Raw genomic sequence first — 17469 nt, 5'->3', positions numbered from 1 at the left:
GCAAACAAGTGGAACATGTCTTTCAATCCTGACAAATCTCACACTCTTACGATGTCTCTCCGAAAAGACCGACTGGACAACCCTCCCATCCACTTTCTGAATAATCCTCTCCAAGAAGTTCTGTCACTCAAGCTTTTGGGTCTCACTATCTGCCATGATCTTTCCTGGGAAAACCACATTTCAAATCTGGCCTCCAAAGCCAGTCGCCGACTGGGCATCCTCCGTCGTGCGAAGTCCTTCCTTGGCACACCTGAGCTCCTCACCACATACAAGGCTTTCATCCGCAGCTCAATGGAATACTGCTCTCCCCTCTGGGCTGGTGCTCCTGCCTCACACCTAGCTCGTCTTCACGCTGTTGAAACCAAAGCATTCAGAATCATTGGAATCTCCCGCGATGAAGCTAACTCCAAGGGCCTCTCACTCACTCACCGCAGGCAGGTTGGTGGTCTTTCCATCTTCTACCGACTCCTCTCTGGCCTTGCCCCCCCAGCTCTCTCTGGGCTCTGTCCCGCAAATATTCCTACAGGTCGCACAACATCTGCCTGCAACCCTCTTATGGTCAAACTGCCAAAATCAAGACTCTCTGCTCACCTTCACTCCTTCATTCCTCTTTTCTCCCGCCTCTGGAACAAACTCCCTCACTCTCTTCAATCCCACTCCACCCTCCAGGTCTTTAAAACAGCTGTTCACCACCATCTCTTATCTTCCCCCATCCAAAACCTTGATCTTTTCTACCCCCGCTAATTTCACCCCAATTCCACTTTTTTGAAATACCAACTTCTGTCCTGGAAGTCATTGGTGTCCTTGTGTTTTATACTTCTCCCTCCACCCCCCCCCCCCCCTTCCCATGCCTCCTCCCCCCAAGCCCTCTCCCTTCCACACATCTCCCTGCTCTCAAATGTTGTGTTTGTGTGCTTCACCTTCTCTCCCCATCTTGTTTTCCGCTCCCGCTTTTTATATATTTTGTTTGTCTGGTTGATTTGTTTGTGAAGTAAATGTTAGCTCTTTCACGAGCCTCGATTCAGTATACAAAAAAAAAAAAAAAAAAAAAAAAAAAAAAAAAGCCTGAAGGCCAATTATCTGATTTTATTTTAATTTTTTTTGTGCACCGCTCCTTTCCTATTCCATCTCCAGACACTGCATGACAATCGCTGGGCCTCAACACATGCTGAAAGTGAGTACTCAGTTTTCACTCCGGTTTCTTGTTCGTTTCCTTGTCCGGGAGATATCTCAGCCATCCTTTGAGCTTTGAAGCTGAAATTTCAGCAGAATAGGCTTTGGCAAAGTGCTTTGGCAAAACAGTAATTTTTTGTTTTTTTTATTAACTAGTACACCCGCTCACTAAGGGAGCGGAAAAAAGGGTCATTCCTCTTTGGAATATGTAGACTACAGTCGATCTATGGTCGGATCTCAAGAACATTGGGTGTGTTTTCATTTCCCAAGTTTCTTGTGGAGAGATCACCATTTGGTTTAAGCATTTGAGCAAGCACTGCATTCAAAACCGTTAAGGAATGGCTGGCTTGGCAAGCGCTAGCTAGCTGCTTGGTAAAGGAGCACAACCCAAGCTTCTCCCTTTCAGTTTCGTATCAAACAGCAGGAGTGAGTTTCAAAAGTTCGCTACGAAAAATGCCACGATAGCAGCAGAAAGGGCCATGTTATTAAACCCAACATTTGTGGGTTATATAGAGTACAGTAGATCTTCGCTCAGTTCTTTAAGTAAACCTTACTTCACGGATGTCCGGTTCCTCCAAATTTCTTCATTTCGTGTTATAAAGAACATTAGTGATTGTTTAAAAAGCTCAGCATACGTGTTTGTGGCTTATAATATTTTTACTTCCTGTAGAAGCCGTTGTTCCCATGGAAATGCCATTATAACTATAAGCTATTTATACATGTTATCACTGCAGGAAAAACGCCTTGGGGAAGTGGGACATTATTAGTATTAATATTGTTTTGTAATAACATTAACAATATGCGATTACCATTAATTTTGTTATTAAAAGAGTCTTTGGAAAAATGCCACGATAAATCTTCTTCTTTGGACAAACACCATGATAAAGCTAATTTAAACATCGATATACACCTCAACACGCAACGCCATTGACGGCAATGGCGGGGAAAACCCACTCGGGGGAGAAAACCCCCTTGGGGAGTGAGGGGGGCAAATGAATGCGCTATAACCTTCATAGAGTAAGCCTTTGTCATCCTATCAAGTTTGGTTGAGATTTGATACGTAACGACGGAATGTATTGGCGTCAAAATTTCATCAGACGGACAGACAGACACGAAATGGCATATTTTAGTATGATGATCAATTAATTGATTGATTATTTAATTATTATCGATTAAGTACTTATTGATTTCCTTTCTCTTCTGGGCATTATCTCAGGCACCTTTTGAGCTAGGAAGCTGATATTTGGACATGACAATGACCAAGTGATTTGGCTGTAAATGCTATTTTTGATTTATTGGTTAATCAATTAATCAATTACTTATTAAATTATTCGATTAAGTACTTAATTGTTTTTTTTAAGTTACAGATTCAGATGAAACGGTGGTGGTTTAGGTATTCTATTAGCCGATTGATTAATAATTTTATTATTTTATGATAACATTTATTTAGTTTCATTATTAATCAGTAAATCACAATCACAAGAAATTCTTCCTGTAACAAAATAGCAGCAGAAACTGCAATTCAAAAACTGTGGCTCATCAGAAACAACCGAGTCAAAACAGGGGCCGTAAATAAGTCCACAAAGCAAAAACAAAAGCACGTCACAATACACTTCACACAACCACTTGTCATTCCACAGCCGAAAGCACGAGGTTGAGGGAATGTCTCTCCCAGCTGTTTTTTAGGATGTTTGTTGCTGACAACGCTTCCTCTCTCAATCCCACAACCTAATAGTGTCAGCCTTTCTCTTTAGTCCTCCAGGTCCCAACTATTCACCCGTGATCCCATAACAACAATCTTTCATGAATCCCCCTCCCACTCGCCAACTGCTTCAAGTGCAGGAACATTGTGCCAGTCCTCTTCCACCAACCAAGGCATAACGCAGTATTAAATTAGCAAACCAAACAAAATCCAACTTGAAAAGAAATCAAAAAAAAAAATGCTTGCATTCCCCACCCCGAGTATGGCTCGACCGCAGAGCCAAGCAAGGAATCCAGCCTGACTCACTCATGGTGACCTCTCTGAAACTGTAATCGCAGCCTGAATTCAACACAAGTTCTCATCATTTTATTCCCCAGATTATTTTAAAAAACTGTTGGAATTCACATCGGCACCGAATGTCGACGGATATGGTGTTGTGAAGAATCATCTTCAGCCAGGAAGTCAAGGTAATATATATCTTAATTTGGATGCAGACAACCACGCCAAAGTGTATGCCAAAAGAGAACAAAAAAAAAAAATTCCATGTAATAAATCTCATGGAGCACCATTTAATAACGTTAAAACCACCTGCAGACTGTAAACATGACTTAAATAGGAAAAAATTCCAACAATGAAGCTGAAATTCCTTGGTATATCACAGGAAAACTAAATGTCTTGAGAAATAAGGCCTACATCCCATTATAGAAGAATTGACAAAATCAAGGGGACCACTGTGGGGAGAAAGATGCTGACATTTTTGTGAGTTAACCCTTCGTCGGAGCTTTTCTGATTGTTGCTCCAACGAGGGGTGAAAGCTCAAAACATCAGCTTCTCCTTACTTCCCTCGACGGGTTAACACACATGGTGAACATTCTGACTATTCTATCCATTGTTCTACCTGTCCACCAACACTAGTCTTCACGAGCAAGAGTAGTTCTTCAATATACCATATCCCATGACCATGTTTGAGAAGCTTTAAGCCACAAACGCCTTTACCTCCCTGACACTCTCCCACCACAAATCCTTTCCCTTCCACCATGAGATACATGATCGACTAGCAATTGTCAAAACGCCAAGTACTGTAAAATATAGTTTCAAAATGAGGTTTAGCAAAAGGCAAATCTCCAAATTTCAACTCGTTACTCCATAGTAAGTGCTACCACACCCAGCGATCCACCCACGATGACATATTCAAATCCTAAATCCGGTTGAGTGAGTAAAAGCTACTACATGCAAGTGCGTACTCGCAAAGGAATGAGACCGATTCGACTTATGTTAATCGAAGCTCTGATAGTGAGAACACTCGAGGGCAAAAACAAATGCATACTAGTCTTAGACGATCACACGAAAGTGCAAATCAGCACAGTACAGTCAGTATAGGGCATTTGGACACTAAATCCCAATGTGATGATACACAGGTTCCAATCCTAAAAATGGACAAAGCAAAATAACTTGGTTCTGAAGAAAGGACATAATATTATCCCAAATTGAACTTCTAACTCACAAGCCAGAAAACTCATGCCTTCATCATTAAATTACAACTTTGATTTAAATAATTAATCTGGAAGTGACATTTTTTCTTTTCGGGGTTGGGGAGAGGCCGGGTGTCGGGTGGAGGTGGGGAAGGATGCATGGAAGAAAATGGGATGTATCTTCACGACATTTTTCCATTACCATTTAGCCATTTTCATCAGCATTCCTCAGGATTATTTATCACTTTCAGAAAAAGAGAACCACCAATTTGCTCTTACATTATCAGACTAGATAGCATCTCAAAATGCAAAGCCCATAACGGTAGGTCTCCATTCCACCTTCTGAAACCCACCAACGCAGAGATAGCAGACAATAACAGCAACTTGGGCGCACACGAAGGTGGATAATTTGAGACCTAGGAGGGCTCCGTTCCAGCTTTTGAAACTTGCATATGGAGATATAACTACTAAAAGACACACATGGTTGCAAACCCCCGTCCCCCACGCACACGCTTTCTTTTATCCAGAGCTATCAGACTCAACCAGAAAAAGCAACAAAATACTAAAACCGTAAAAAGAGTTCGACAACATCAATATTTTTAAATTTCTTTTTTTCTGACAAGTGACAACATGATAACTATTTTCAGGTATATACATAGTGTCTGACATCTCAAACGACTGTGACAATACAACCAAACTGTGGTACTCTAGTTAGAGGGGTTCCTTGGCTGCATCATTTTCTGGGGGCATGGTTGTGCCGCTGATGCAATGCCCCCCCATTACCAGTAACCTGGTACTCATTTTGCCGACCTAGGGAGGATGACATGCTGAGTCAACCCACCTGGAGTTATTTCAACAGCACGACGGGGCTCAAACTCAGGACCCTGAGATCTCAAGCCTGCCACCTTAACCGTTAAGCCAACACCAGGCTTTCCTTGCTTGATGGTCAGCATTTAGGGCACAGAACATGGAAAAACCCTGTGGGTTGGCATTCCAATTTGGGGGAGTGGGTAAGGTTTCTCCTTAAGTTGCCCCGCTGACTATGGAGAGAAAAGAAATGTCACAAGATAGCTTCGTCGCAACCAGAGGGCACTGGGAAGCTACTCCTCCCCACCCTCCCTTATCGAACGTTGACAGCTGTGTTTGTCTCATGTTCATAGCCAAGTACGTGTTGTCTGGTGTGTGTGTCTGTCTGTCTGTCTGAGACAGTTCTTCGACCCCTCCCCCTCACCCTTCAGCTTGTGTGAGAGGGGAAAAATGAGTTTTCTTATTTTAAATACAACAATCTAAGGATCATGGCAGGGCATACATCACATGAAGAACAATGACAGCAGCAGACAATGGACAAGAAAAATCCAACATTTAATTATAGGAATTTGAACCTGGGATCCCCACGATCCTAAAGTGCTCAGATGGAATGACCAAAACAGTGGGGCCACGCTTTGTCTAACTAGGGCTGGTTTTCTTGCCAGCCATTTTTATTTTGTCTAAAGTCCAAGGATTCCTCAAATTGAACAACCAGACAGTACAAAGATGGCAGCAAAGCTTATAAAGTGGAAAATAATCTCAAACTGTAAAACAACAAAACAGGTACGTTCCCCCCTCCCGACCCCCCCCCTCCCCCGACCCCCCCCCCCCCCCCCCCCATCCAAAGTTGTATGCTTAGACACAGCTCATGTTGCGAAAACAACCAGTACAGGGACACATGTGCTGTGAGAAACTAGGTTTGAGGATACCAAGCACAGGTAAATATTTGTATCCAGAGCCAAAGGAACATACCAAAAGGCCTGCCGGTGCCTTTGATGGCCAACAAAAATGGCAACAGCAGTTTCGACATCAGAAGTGGAATAACAAGTGGGCAGTGCTCAATAAATTTACAGTCGTCACAAAAAGGAGTTATAATCTCAGATTCCAATCTTGTCTGGCAGATGAAGGCTGAGTGGGAGGGGGAAGAGATTATGCTGAAGGCACCCAGAAAGTTGCTCCAAAGAAGCTGAAACGATGGCGAAACCGACAATAAGATAAATGCAATGAGAAAGACCGTGGCAACCCAAATTCCTTATCTGAGAGTTGTATCTTTCTGTCTACAAGCCATTTTATTTGCACATGAATGACCTTTAGAGAGGATGCCCAGAAGAAGGTGGTTACACAAGCTTAAACTCGAGGAGTACGGAGGGTTTGCCTTGAAGAGACCAGTCAAACCTCCCTTCCTCCACTCACGAGTGCATTCCTTCACGTTGACCATTGATAAAAGTTGAAGACGTTAACTGTTCAGTGAATGCGCGGGCTACTGGTGGACACTGAATAAGCAAGCACCGATAACAAAAGGTGTTGTATAGGTGCTGAGGTTCACCTTCTCTGTTGGTGCAGGAGTTTTAACACTATGGTTTCTTTTTTTATTTCAATCATCTTCACGTTTACTGAGCACGTCATCATTAATCAATTACAAAAATATATCTGCAGCACAGTAGCCTGGTGTTGGCTTAGCGGTTAGGGAGTAGGCTTGGGATCCTAGGATCCTGGGATCGAATCCCGGTCGATCGCTGAATTAACGCCAGGGGGGTTGACTCAGCCTGTCATCCTTCCGAGGTCGGCAAATTGAGTACCAGCTTGCTGGGATGAATGATCCCAGTGTGTACACCGATTTAGAATAGGTACACCGTATCCCTGCACATCGTAAGAGGCGACTAAGGGTTGGCGCCAGGAAGGGAATCCGGCCATAAAAACATTGCCTCAAACAGGAAACCATGATTGTCATGGGGCCCGCAAGGCTAACCCCCGCTCCAGAGGGGAAAATGGCCTTAAAACAATCATTCATTCATTTCATTTCACAGTACACGAGGGCAAATGCAGGACTGTGCTGTTGTCTATCTTTTTTTTTTCCTGTCCTGCTTCAACGTTGGGGGAAAAGGGCGAGGACTGACCAGGGCGGGGATCGAGGGATCAGCACCTCAACTCAATAAAGCACCCCTTATGGCCAGCATCTAAAATAGCCTCTGCTAGCCAAAAAAATCCCTTCTGCCTGGCTTCTCATGCCGACACTGTTTCAACAAATGGCAGAGGTGTGAAAGGTGAGTTTATGGCACATCAAAAGCAGACTGCGTCAGAGAGGCAGGCATTGATACCTGTGATGAAGACTACCTGCCTTAGAAAAGGAAAGCTCTGAATTAAAACCTAAGGTGATAGGTTGGTCTTTACCAGCCAATCTGGGGTAACACCACCATCGACCTTGTATGGACTTTCAATAAACTCCACATTTCCAGTCTCCTGATGTGGGTGCTCTGTTTGTCTGTCTGTGAGCAGGACATCTCAAAAAGTTATGGACAGATTTTGACGAAACTTGTTGGACAGGTGACAAGCACGAATTGATTAAATTTTGGTGAAAATTCAGACCCGGCCAATCAGTGGGATACAAAACGTTAACTGTTCAGCCTGGCATAGGCATACGCTCCGCCGTGTGCTGTTCAAGCTACCTCATCATATGTTGTCAATTGAACATGAATTGTAACATAACCAGAAAAACGAACCTAGAGTTTAGCAGTACTTGGGAAAAATATTAAGGAATTTTCCTCATCACGACCAATCAAATTTGCCGCTCGTAGAACCCATCCATGTTCTCGTGTTATATTTTTCCTCTCGTTCCGTCGTTTCACTGACGGGAATACAACATTCAATTGAAATAAAGGTGTTCCTCAATCATAATCTGACGTTTGTAGACAGACAGACAGCCAGACAGACAGACAGTGAGCCCAGAGCTTAACCCCGCTTTTCACTACTTGTGCCAGGGGGGGGGAAAATAAAAAGAACTGTTGAGTGTGCAGTACAGATTCTTGTTTGTAAACCACATTCCAAAAGGTGAAATTGCATTGTATGCAGAGCCCAGTTTTGCTGGTCAGCAAGACCGCAGAAAAAGATGTACGCAGCCATTCGATTGGTCAAGGCTGGTTACGACAAAGCATGAAAATGTGTTGTTCAAAGCAGCTGTCCGCAAAAGTAGATCCGAATATGAAAGAGGGAAAGGTAGGTCCGATACTATAATTGTTCTTTTACAATAAATTGCACGCACACAATCATTAATTATCCTCTACTAGGGCGTGCCCGTACGTGGGTGCAAAAAAACATGCGTGCAAACAACAACAACAAAAAAAAAACTTTGAAACCACGTGGCAGTAACGACCACAGAACCCCCCCCTCTATTTACATGAAATGGTTTGGTCCATTCGCAAAGCCAAAGCGAACGGCTTGCGAGTACGGTAGAACCCCCCCCCCCCCCCCCTCTATTTACATGAAATGGTTTGGTCCATTCGCAAAGCCAAAGCGAACGGCTTGCGAGTACGGTGACCATACCTTGGGAACCACTTGTCCGATTAATTTCAAACCTTGAAAAGGCACATCCTCGGGTCCCCAGCAATATACCTGGCAAGTTTCAAGTATATCGGACCCGTGGTTGTCGAGAAACAGCGGTCACAGACAGACAAACAAACACACACACACACACACACACACACACACACACACACACACACACACACACACACACACACACACACACACACACACACACACACACACACACACACACACACACACACACACACACACACACACAGACACACACATACACACAGAGATTACTGGAATTATAGATAGATATATCGTGTCATGTGAAAATGTGATGTTCTCCATAGACCGTGTCGTGTGAATTATTTTTTTTAAACCCACCTATGAGGTTTCTCACTCCAACATCTGAGCTTTTGATCATCACCCAATGGGTAAGGGTACAGATATGAGCATCAGCCATGTAAGAGTTCCAAGAGTGGAGAAATATTTTCCAATTTATAGGCTGTCTTAAACAAAACAAAAGGTGGACACAATCCCAAGAGATAGGCTGCCCATCCAACTACAGAGAGCAGCAGCAATGCACCACAGAGCAGAGCAATCTAGCACCACGGAGCTGAGAAATCCGGTACCGTCGAGCTGAGAAATCCGGCACCGTCGAGCTGACAAATCCGGCACCGTCGAGCTGAGAAATCCGGCACCGTCGAGCTGAGAAATCCTGCACCGTCGAGCTGAGAAATCCGGCACCGTCGAGCTGAGAAATCCGGCACCGTCGAGCTGAGAAATCCGGCACCGTCGAGCTGAGAAATCCGGTACCGTCGAGCTGAGAAATGCGGCACCTTTGAGTTGAGAAATGCGGCACCGTCGAGCTGAGAAATGCGGCACCTTCGAGTTGAGAAATGCGGCACCTTTGAGTTGAGAAATGCGGCACCGTCGAGCTGAGAAATCCGGCACGGTCGAGATGAGAAATGCAGAACCGTGGAGCTGAGAAATACGGCACCGTCGAGCTGACAAATCCGTCACCGTCGACCTGAGAAATCCGGCACATTCGAGCTGAGAAATCTGGCACCATCCAGCCGAGAAATCTGGCACCGTGGAGAAGAGCAATCTGGCACCATGGAGCTGAGAAATCTAGCACCACCGAGCTGAGAAATCTGGCACCATCGAGCTGAGAATTCCGGCACCATGGAGAAGAGCAATCTGGCACCACCGAGCTGAGAAATCTGGCACGATGGAGAAGAGCAATCTGGCACCACCGAGCTGAGAAATCTGGCACCATGGAGAAGAGCAATCTGGCACTATCGAGATGAGAAATCCGGTACCATCGAGCTGAGAAATCCGGTACCATCGAGCTGAGAAATCCGGCACCATCGACCTGAAAAATCCGGCACCATCGAGCTGAGAAATCCGGCACCATCGACCTGAGAAATCCGGCACCATCGAGCTGAGAAATCCGGCACCATCGAGCTGAGAAATCCGGCACCATCGAGCTGAGAAATCCGGCACCATCGAGCTGAGAAATTTGGCACCAATGAGCTGAGAAATCTAGCACCACGGAGCTGAGAAATCTGGCCATCGAGCTGAGAAATCTGGCACCATCCAGCTGAGAAATCTGGCACCATCCAGCTGAGAAATCTGGCACCATGGAGTTGAGAAATCGAGCACCACTAAGCTGAGAAATCTGGCACCATCGAGCTGAGAAATCTGGCACAATGGAGAAGAGCAATCTGGCACCATGGAGAAGAGCAATCTGGCACCATGGAGAAGAGCAATATGGCACCATGGAGCTGAGAAATCTAGCACCACCGAGCTGAGAAATCTGGCACCATCGAGCTGAGAATTCCGGCACCACGGAGAAGAGCAATCTGGCACCACCAAGCTGGGAAATCTGGCACGATGGAGAAGAGCAATCTGGCACCACCGAGCTGAGAAATCTGGCACCATGGAGAAGAGCAATCTGGCACCATGGAGCTGAGAAATCCGGCACCATGGAGCTGAGAAATCTAGCAATCGAGCTGAGAAATCTGGCACCATCCAGCTGAGAAATCTGGCACCATCGAGCTGAGAAATCTGGCACAATGGAGAAGAGCAATCTGGCACCATGGAGAAGAGCAATCTGGCACCATGGAGAAGAGCAATATGGCACCATGGAGCTGAGAAATCTAGCACCACCGAGCTGAGAAATCTGGCACCAAGGAGAAGAGCAATCTGGCACCACCAAGCTGAGAAATCTGGCACGATGGAGAAGAGCAATCTGGCACCACCGAGCTGAGAAATCTGGCACCATGGAGAAGAGCAATCTGGCACCATGGAGCTGAGAAATCCGGCACCATGGAGCTGAGAAATCCGGCACCATCGAGCTGAGAAATCCAGCACCACAGAGCTGAGAAATCCAGCACCACAGAGCTGAGAAATCTGGCACCACAGAGCTGAGAAATCCGGCACCATCCAGCTGAGAAATCTGGCACCACGGAGCTGAGAAATCTGGCACCATCCAGCTGAGAAATCCGGCACCATCCAGCTGAGAAATCTGGCACCACGGAGCTGAGAAATCTGGCAACATAGAGGTGTGAAATCCAGCGCCATCGACCTGAGAAATCCGGCACCATCGAGATGAGAAATCCGGCACCATCGAGATGAGAAGTCCGGCACCATCGAGCTGAGAAATCCGGCACCATCGAGCTGAGAAATCCGGCACCATCGAGCTGAGAAATCCGGCACCATCCAGCTGAGAAATCTTGCACCATGGAGAAGAGCAATATGGCACCATGGAGCTGAGAAATCTAGCACCACCGAGCTGGGAAATCTGGCACCATCGAGCTGAGAATTCCGGCACCATGGAGAAGAGCAATCTGGCACCACCGAGCTGAGAAATCTGGCACGATGGAGAAGAGCAATCTGGCACCACCGAGCTGAGAAATCTGGCACCATGGGGAAGAGCAATCTGGCACCATGGAGCTGAGAAATCCGGCACCATGGAGCTGAGAAATCCGGCACCATGGAGCTGAGAAATCCGGCACCATGGAGCTGAGAAATCCGGCACCATCGAGCTGAGAAATCCGGCACCATCGAGCTGAGAAATCCGGCGCCATCGAGCTGAGAAATCCAGCGCCATCGACCTGAGAAATCCGGCACCATCGAGCTGAGAAATCCAGCACCACGGAGCTGAGAAATCTGGCGCCATCGACCTGAGAAATCCGGCACCATCGAGCTGAGAAATCCGGCACCATCGAGCTGAGAAATCCGGCACCATCGAGCTGAGAAATCTGGCACCAGGGAGCTGAGAAATCCGGCACCACAGAGCTGAGAAATCCTGCACCACGGAGCTGAGAAATCTAGCAACAACAAGGTGTGAAATCCGGCACCATCGACCTGAGAAATCCGGCACCATCGACCTGAGAAATCCGGCACCATCGACCTGAGAAATCCGGCACCATCAAGCTGAGAAATCTGGCAACATCGAGGTGTGAAATCCGGCACCATCGACCTGAGAAATCCGGCACCATCGAGCTGAGATATCCGGCACCATCGAGCTGAGAAATCTTGCACCACAGAGCTGAGAAATCTGGCACCACGGAGCTGAGAAATCTAGCACCACGGAGCTGAGAAATCTAGCACCACAGAGCTGAGAAATATAGCACCACGGAGCTGAGAAATCCGGCACCATCGAGCTGAGAAATCCGGCACCATCGAGCTGAGAAATCCGGCACCAACGAGCTGTGAAATCTGGCACCATCGAGCTGAGAAATCTGGCACCAACGAGCTGAGAAATCCAGCACCACGGAGCTGAGAAATCCGGCACCATCAAGCTGAGAAATCTGGCACCAACGAGCTGAGAAATCTAGCACCACGGAGCTGAGAAATCCGGCACCACGGAGCTGAGAAATCCGGCACCACGGAGCTGAGAAATCTGGCACCATCCAGCTGAGAAATCTGGCACCATGGAGATCTGGCACCATGGAGTTGAGAAATCGAGCATCACTAAGCTGAGAAATCTAGCACCACCGAGCTGAGAAATCTGGCACCATGGAGAAGAGCAATCTGGCACCACCGAGCTGATAAATCTGGCACGATGGAGAAGAGCAATCTGGCACCACCGAGCTGAGAAATCTGGCACGATGGAGATGAGCAATCTGGCACCATCGACCTGAGAAATCCGGCACCATCGAGCTGAGAAATCTGGCAATATCGAGGTGTGAAATCCGGCGCCATCGACCTGAGAAATCCGGCACCATCGATCTGAGAAATCCGGCACCATCGATCTGAGAAATCCGGCACCATCGAGCTGAGAAATCTGGCACCACGGAGCTGAGAAATCAAGCACCACGGAGCTGAGAAATCAAGCACCACGGAGCTGAGAAATCAAGCACCACGGAGCTGAGAAATCAAGCACCACAGAGCTGAGAAATATAGCACCACGGAGCTGAAAAATCCGGCACCATGGAGCTGAGAAATCCGGCACCATCGAGCTGAGAAATCTCTCACCATGGAGCACAGCAATCTGGCACCACATTGCTGAGAAATCTGACACAATGTAGCAGATAAATCTCGCACAAAGGAGCGGACAAATCTTGCACCACATAGCTGAGAAATCTCTCACCCCCTGGGCGCAGGAATCCCGCACCACGGGGCGCAGGAATCCCGCACCATGTGGCGCCGGAATCCCGCACCACGGGGCGCCGGGATCCCGCACCAAGTGGCGCCGGAATCCCGCACCACGGGGCGCCGGAATCCCGCACCACGGGCCGCCGGAATCCCGCACCACGGGGCGCCGGAATCCCGCACCACGGGGCGCCGGAATCCCGCACCACGGGGCGCCGGAATCCCGCACCACGGGGCGCCGGAATCCCGCACCACGGGGCGCAGCAATCCCGCACCACGGGGCGCAGCAATCCCGCACCACGGGGCGCAGCAATCCCGCACCACGGGGCGCAGCAATGCCGCACCACGGGGCGCAGAAATCCCGCACCACGGGGCGCAGCAATCCCGCACCACGGGGCGCAGCAATCCCGCACCACGGGGCGCAGCAATCTCGCACCACGGGGCGCAGCAATCTCGCACCACGGGGCACAGCAATCTCGCACCACGGGGCACAGCAATCTCGCACCACGGGGCACAGCAATCTCGCACCACGGGGCACAGCAATCTCGCACCACGGGGCACAGCAATCTCGCACCACGGGGCACAGCAATCTCGCACCGCGGGGTACAGCAATCTCGCACCGCGGGGTACAGCAATCTCGCACCGCGGGGTAGAGCAATCTCGCACCACGGAGTACAGCAATCTCGCACCGTGGAGTACAGCAATCTAGCACCGTGGAGTACAGCAATCTAGCACCGTGGAGTACAGCAATCTCGGACCGTGGAGTACAGCAATCTCGGACCGTGGAGTACAGCAATCTCAGACCGTGGAGTACAGCAATCTCGCACCGTGGAGTACAGCAATCTCGCATCGTGGAGTACAGCAATCTCGCACCGTGGAGTACAGCAATCTCGCACCGTGGAGTACAGCAATCTCGCACCGTGGAGTACAGCAATCTCGCACCGTGGAGTACAGCAATCTCGCACCACGGAGTACAGCAATCTCGCACCGTGGAGTACAGCAATCTCGCACCGTGGAGTACAGCAATCTCGCACCGTGGAGTACAGCAATCTCGCACCGTGGAGTACAGCAATCTCGCACCGTGGAGTACAGCAATCTCGCACCGTGGAGTACAGCAATCTCGCACCGTGGAGTACAGCAATCTCGCACCGTGGAGTACAGCAATCTCGCACCGTGGAGTACAGCAATCTCGCACCGTGGAGTACAGCAATCTCGCACCATACCATGGAGTACAGCAATCTCGCACCATACCATGGAGTACAGCAATCTCGCACCATGGAGTACAGCAATCTCGCACCATGAAGTACAGCAATCTCGCACCATACCATGGAGTACAGCAATCTCGCACCATCGAGTACAGCAATCTCGCACCGTGGAGTACAGCAATCTCGCACCATGGAGTACAGCAATCTCGCACCATGGAGTACAGCAATCTCGCACCACGTGGTACAGCAATCTCGCACCACGGGGTACAGCAATCTCGTACCACGGGGTACAGCAATGTCGCACCACGGGGTACAGCAATCTCGCACCACGGGGTACAGCAATCTCGCACCACGGGGTACAGCAATCTCGCACCACGTGGTACAGCAATCTCGCACCACGGGGTACAGCAATCTCGCACCATGGAGTACAGCAATCTCGCACCATGAAGTACAGCAATCTCGCACCATACCATGGAGTACAGCAATCTCGCACCATCGAGTACAGCAATCTCGCACCGTGGAGTACAGCAATCTCGCACCATGGAGTACAGCAATCTCGCACCATGGAGTACAGCAATCTCGCACCACGTGGTACAGCAATCTCGCACCACGGGGTACAGCAATCTCGTACCACGGGGTACAGCAATGTCGCACCACGGGGTACAGCAATCTCGCACCACGGGGTACAGCAATCTCGCACCACGGGGTACAGCAATCTCGCACCACGGGGTACAGCAATCTCGCACCACGTGGTACAGCAATCTCGCACCACGGGGTACAGCAATCTCGCACCACGGTGTACAGGAATCTTGCACCACGGTGTACAGCAATCTCGCACCACGGAGTACAGCAATCTCGCACCACGGGGTACAGCAATCTCGTACCACGGGGTACAGCAATGTCGCACCACGGGGTACAGCAATCTCGCACCACGGGGTACAGCAATCTCGCACCACGGGGTACAGCAATCTCGCACCACGTGGTACAGCAATCTCGCACCACGGGGTACAGCAATCTCGCACCACGGTGTACAGCAATCTCGCACCACGGTGTACAGCAATCTCGCACCACGGAGTACAGCAATCTCGCACCACGGAGTACAGCAATCTCGCACCACGGAGTACAGCAATCTCGCACCACGGAGTACAGCAATCTCGCACCACGGAGTACAGCAATCTCGCACCACGGAGTACAGCAATCTCGCACCATGGAGTACAGCAATCTCACACCATACCATGGAGTACAGCAATCTCGCACCACGGAGTACAGCAATCTCGCACCACGGAGTACAGCAATCTCGCACCACGGAGTACAGCAATCTCGCACCATGGAGTACAGCAATCTCACACCATACCATGGAGTACAGCAATCTCGCACCACGGAGTACAGCAATCTCGCACCACGGAGTACAGTAATCTCGCACCATGGAGTACAGTAATCTCGCACCATGGAGTACAGCAATCTCGCACCATGGAGTACAGCAATCTCGCACCATGGAGTACAGCAATCTCGCACCATGGAGTACAGTAATCTCGCACCATGGAGTACAGTAATCTCGCACCATGGAGTACAGCAATCTCGCACCATGGAGTACAGCAATCTCGCACCATGGAGTACAGTAATCTCGCACCATGGAGTACAGCAATCTCGCACCATGGAGTACAGCAATCTCGCACCATGGAGTACAGTAATCTCGCACCATGGAGTACAGCAATCTCGCACCATTGAGTACATTAATCTCGCACCATGGAGTACAGTAATCTCGCACCATGGAGTACAGTAATCTCGCACCATGGAGTACAGCAATCTCGCACCATGGAGTACAGCAATCTCGCACCATGGAGTACAGTAATCTCGCACGCCGCAGAGACCCCAATGTGGGCTCTCTGAATGCTGAACAGCTTTTTCCAGTGTGGAAAAGGTAAAATAAAATAAAAATATACTATAATTATATATAAATATAATTATACGTCATAAAAGACCAATTTGGCCTCGGAACAATATACATGTTTTAACATCCGACTTATCAGGATTCAAACGGTGATCAGTTCGGTTCGCACGAGGATTAAATTGGAAAGTTCTGTTTTAACCTTTCCCTTTAATCTCTCGGCAATTATGAAGCTTTCCTCGTCGCCCGGAATAATTTGGGCTCGTTTACTTGGGAAGATGAGTTTTCTCATCTAAATACCCCACGTCGGTGATCATAGCACTCGCAACATCAACGTGGATGAGAAACATCATTCATTATCGTAACTTTGCGCCGACGCCGACCGACCGGTCCTCTTAATAAAAACGATAATTTCCCATTGATCGATCGAGGACGAGGATCACGCAAAGACACTCGAGATCCGAACCACGCACTCGGTCATTGAGGCGAATGAATCCCGCCGAGGGAGCGCTCACGTCTGGCGAGTTGGCACAAGGAAACCCGTGAAAAGCCCGAGGCCTACCCACGTACCACACACTTCCGTCCAAGGAAGCCGAACACGATGTCGTTCTCGTGTGGTGTGAGAAGGAGGGAATTCGCGTTCTGCGGGGGTGACCGCTTTGGCCTGGACGTCGTCATGCCAGTCAGAGGATCATGGGCGAGCTGCGAGGTCGACGTGGACAGCGAGGAACGGCGCAAAGCTTTGCGATCCTCCCGCTGCAGCCTAAAATGGCGAGGCAGGCGGGGGCCGGGGAGTGACAAGAGCGAGGCGGACCAGAATGGTAGCGCCGCCCGTAGTTCATTACGAGAAACAACGCAATGTTTTGAAGCTAATACAACACATCCTGCTTTCCATGCGTTCTTTTGCTCCTTCTTTGGGGTTTGAGAGGCTGTTTCGGAAGAATTGGAAGCACGTATTCGCATATAAATAATGGTAGCTGTAATAATGGATAACTTGTTTCAAAACGTAACGTTTCGCTGCAAATAAAAATACAGAAAATTAGAACAAACCGTGTTCGACCGCACTGTACTCTACTTATACACCGCATA

The 17469-nt window shown here is 48.6% G+C and overlaps 1 protein-coding gene across 3 annotated transcripts in view; it reads right to left on the bottom strand.

Annotated features, from left to right (window-relative positions):
* WASL (WASP like actin nucleation promoting factor) overlaps window positions 1–17199 on the bottom strand; it is a 99939-nt gene extending 82740 nt beyond the window's left edge. For all 3 annotated transcript variants that reach the window (XM_068135900.2, XM_068135919.2, XM_068135909.2), the window contains exon 1: window positions 16951–17199. In XM_068135900.2, the coding sequence (XP_067992001.1) occupies window positions 16951–17058 (108 nt within the window). In that variant the 5' untranslated portion in view covers window positions 17059–17199. The remainder of the gene's footprint in view (window positions 1–16950) is intronic.
* Window positions 17200–17469: the final 270 nt, after the last annotated feature.

Source organism: Myxine glutinosa, chromosome 1, assembly GCF_964187855.1.
Source record: "Myxine glutinosa chromosome 1, kmMyxGlut1.1, whole genome shotgun sequence".
Taxonomy (NCBI): domain Eukaryota; kingdom Metazoa; phylum Chordata; class Myxini; order Myxiniformes; family Myxinidae; genus Myxine; species Myxine glutinosa.
The sequence above is the reverse complement of the archived record's forward strand: the minus strand, read 5'-3'. Positions and strand labels throughout refer to the sequence as shown.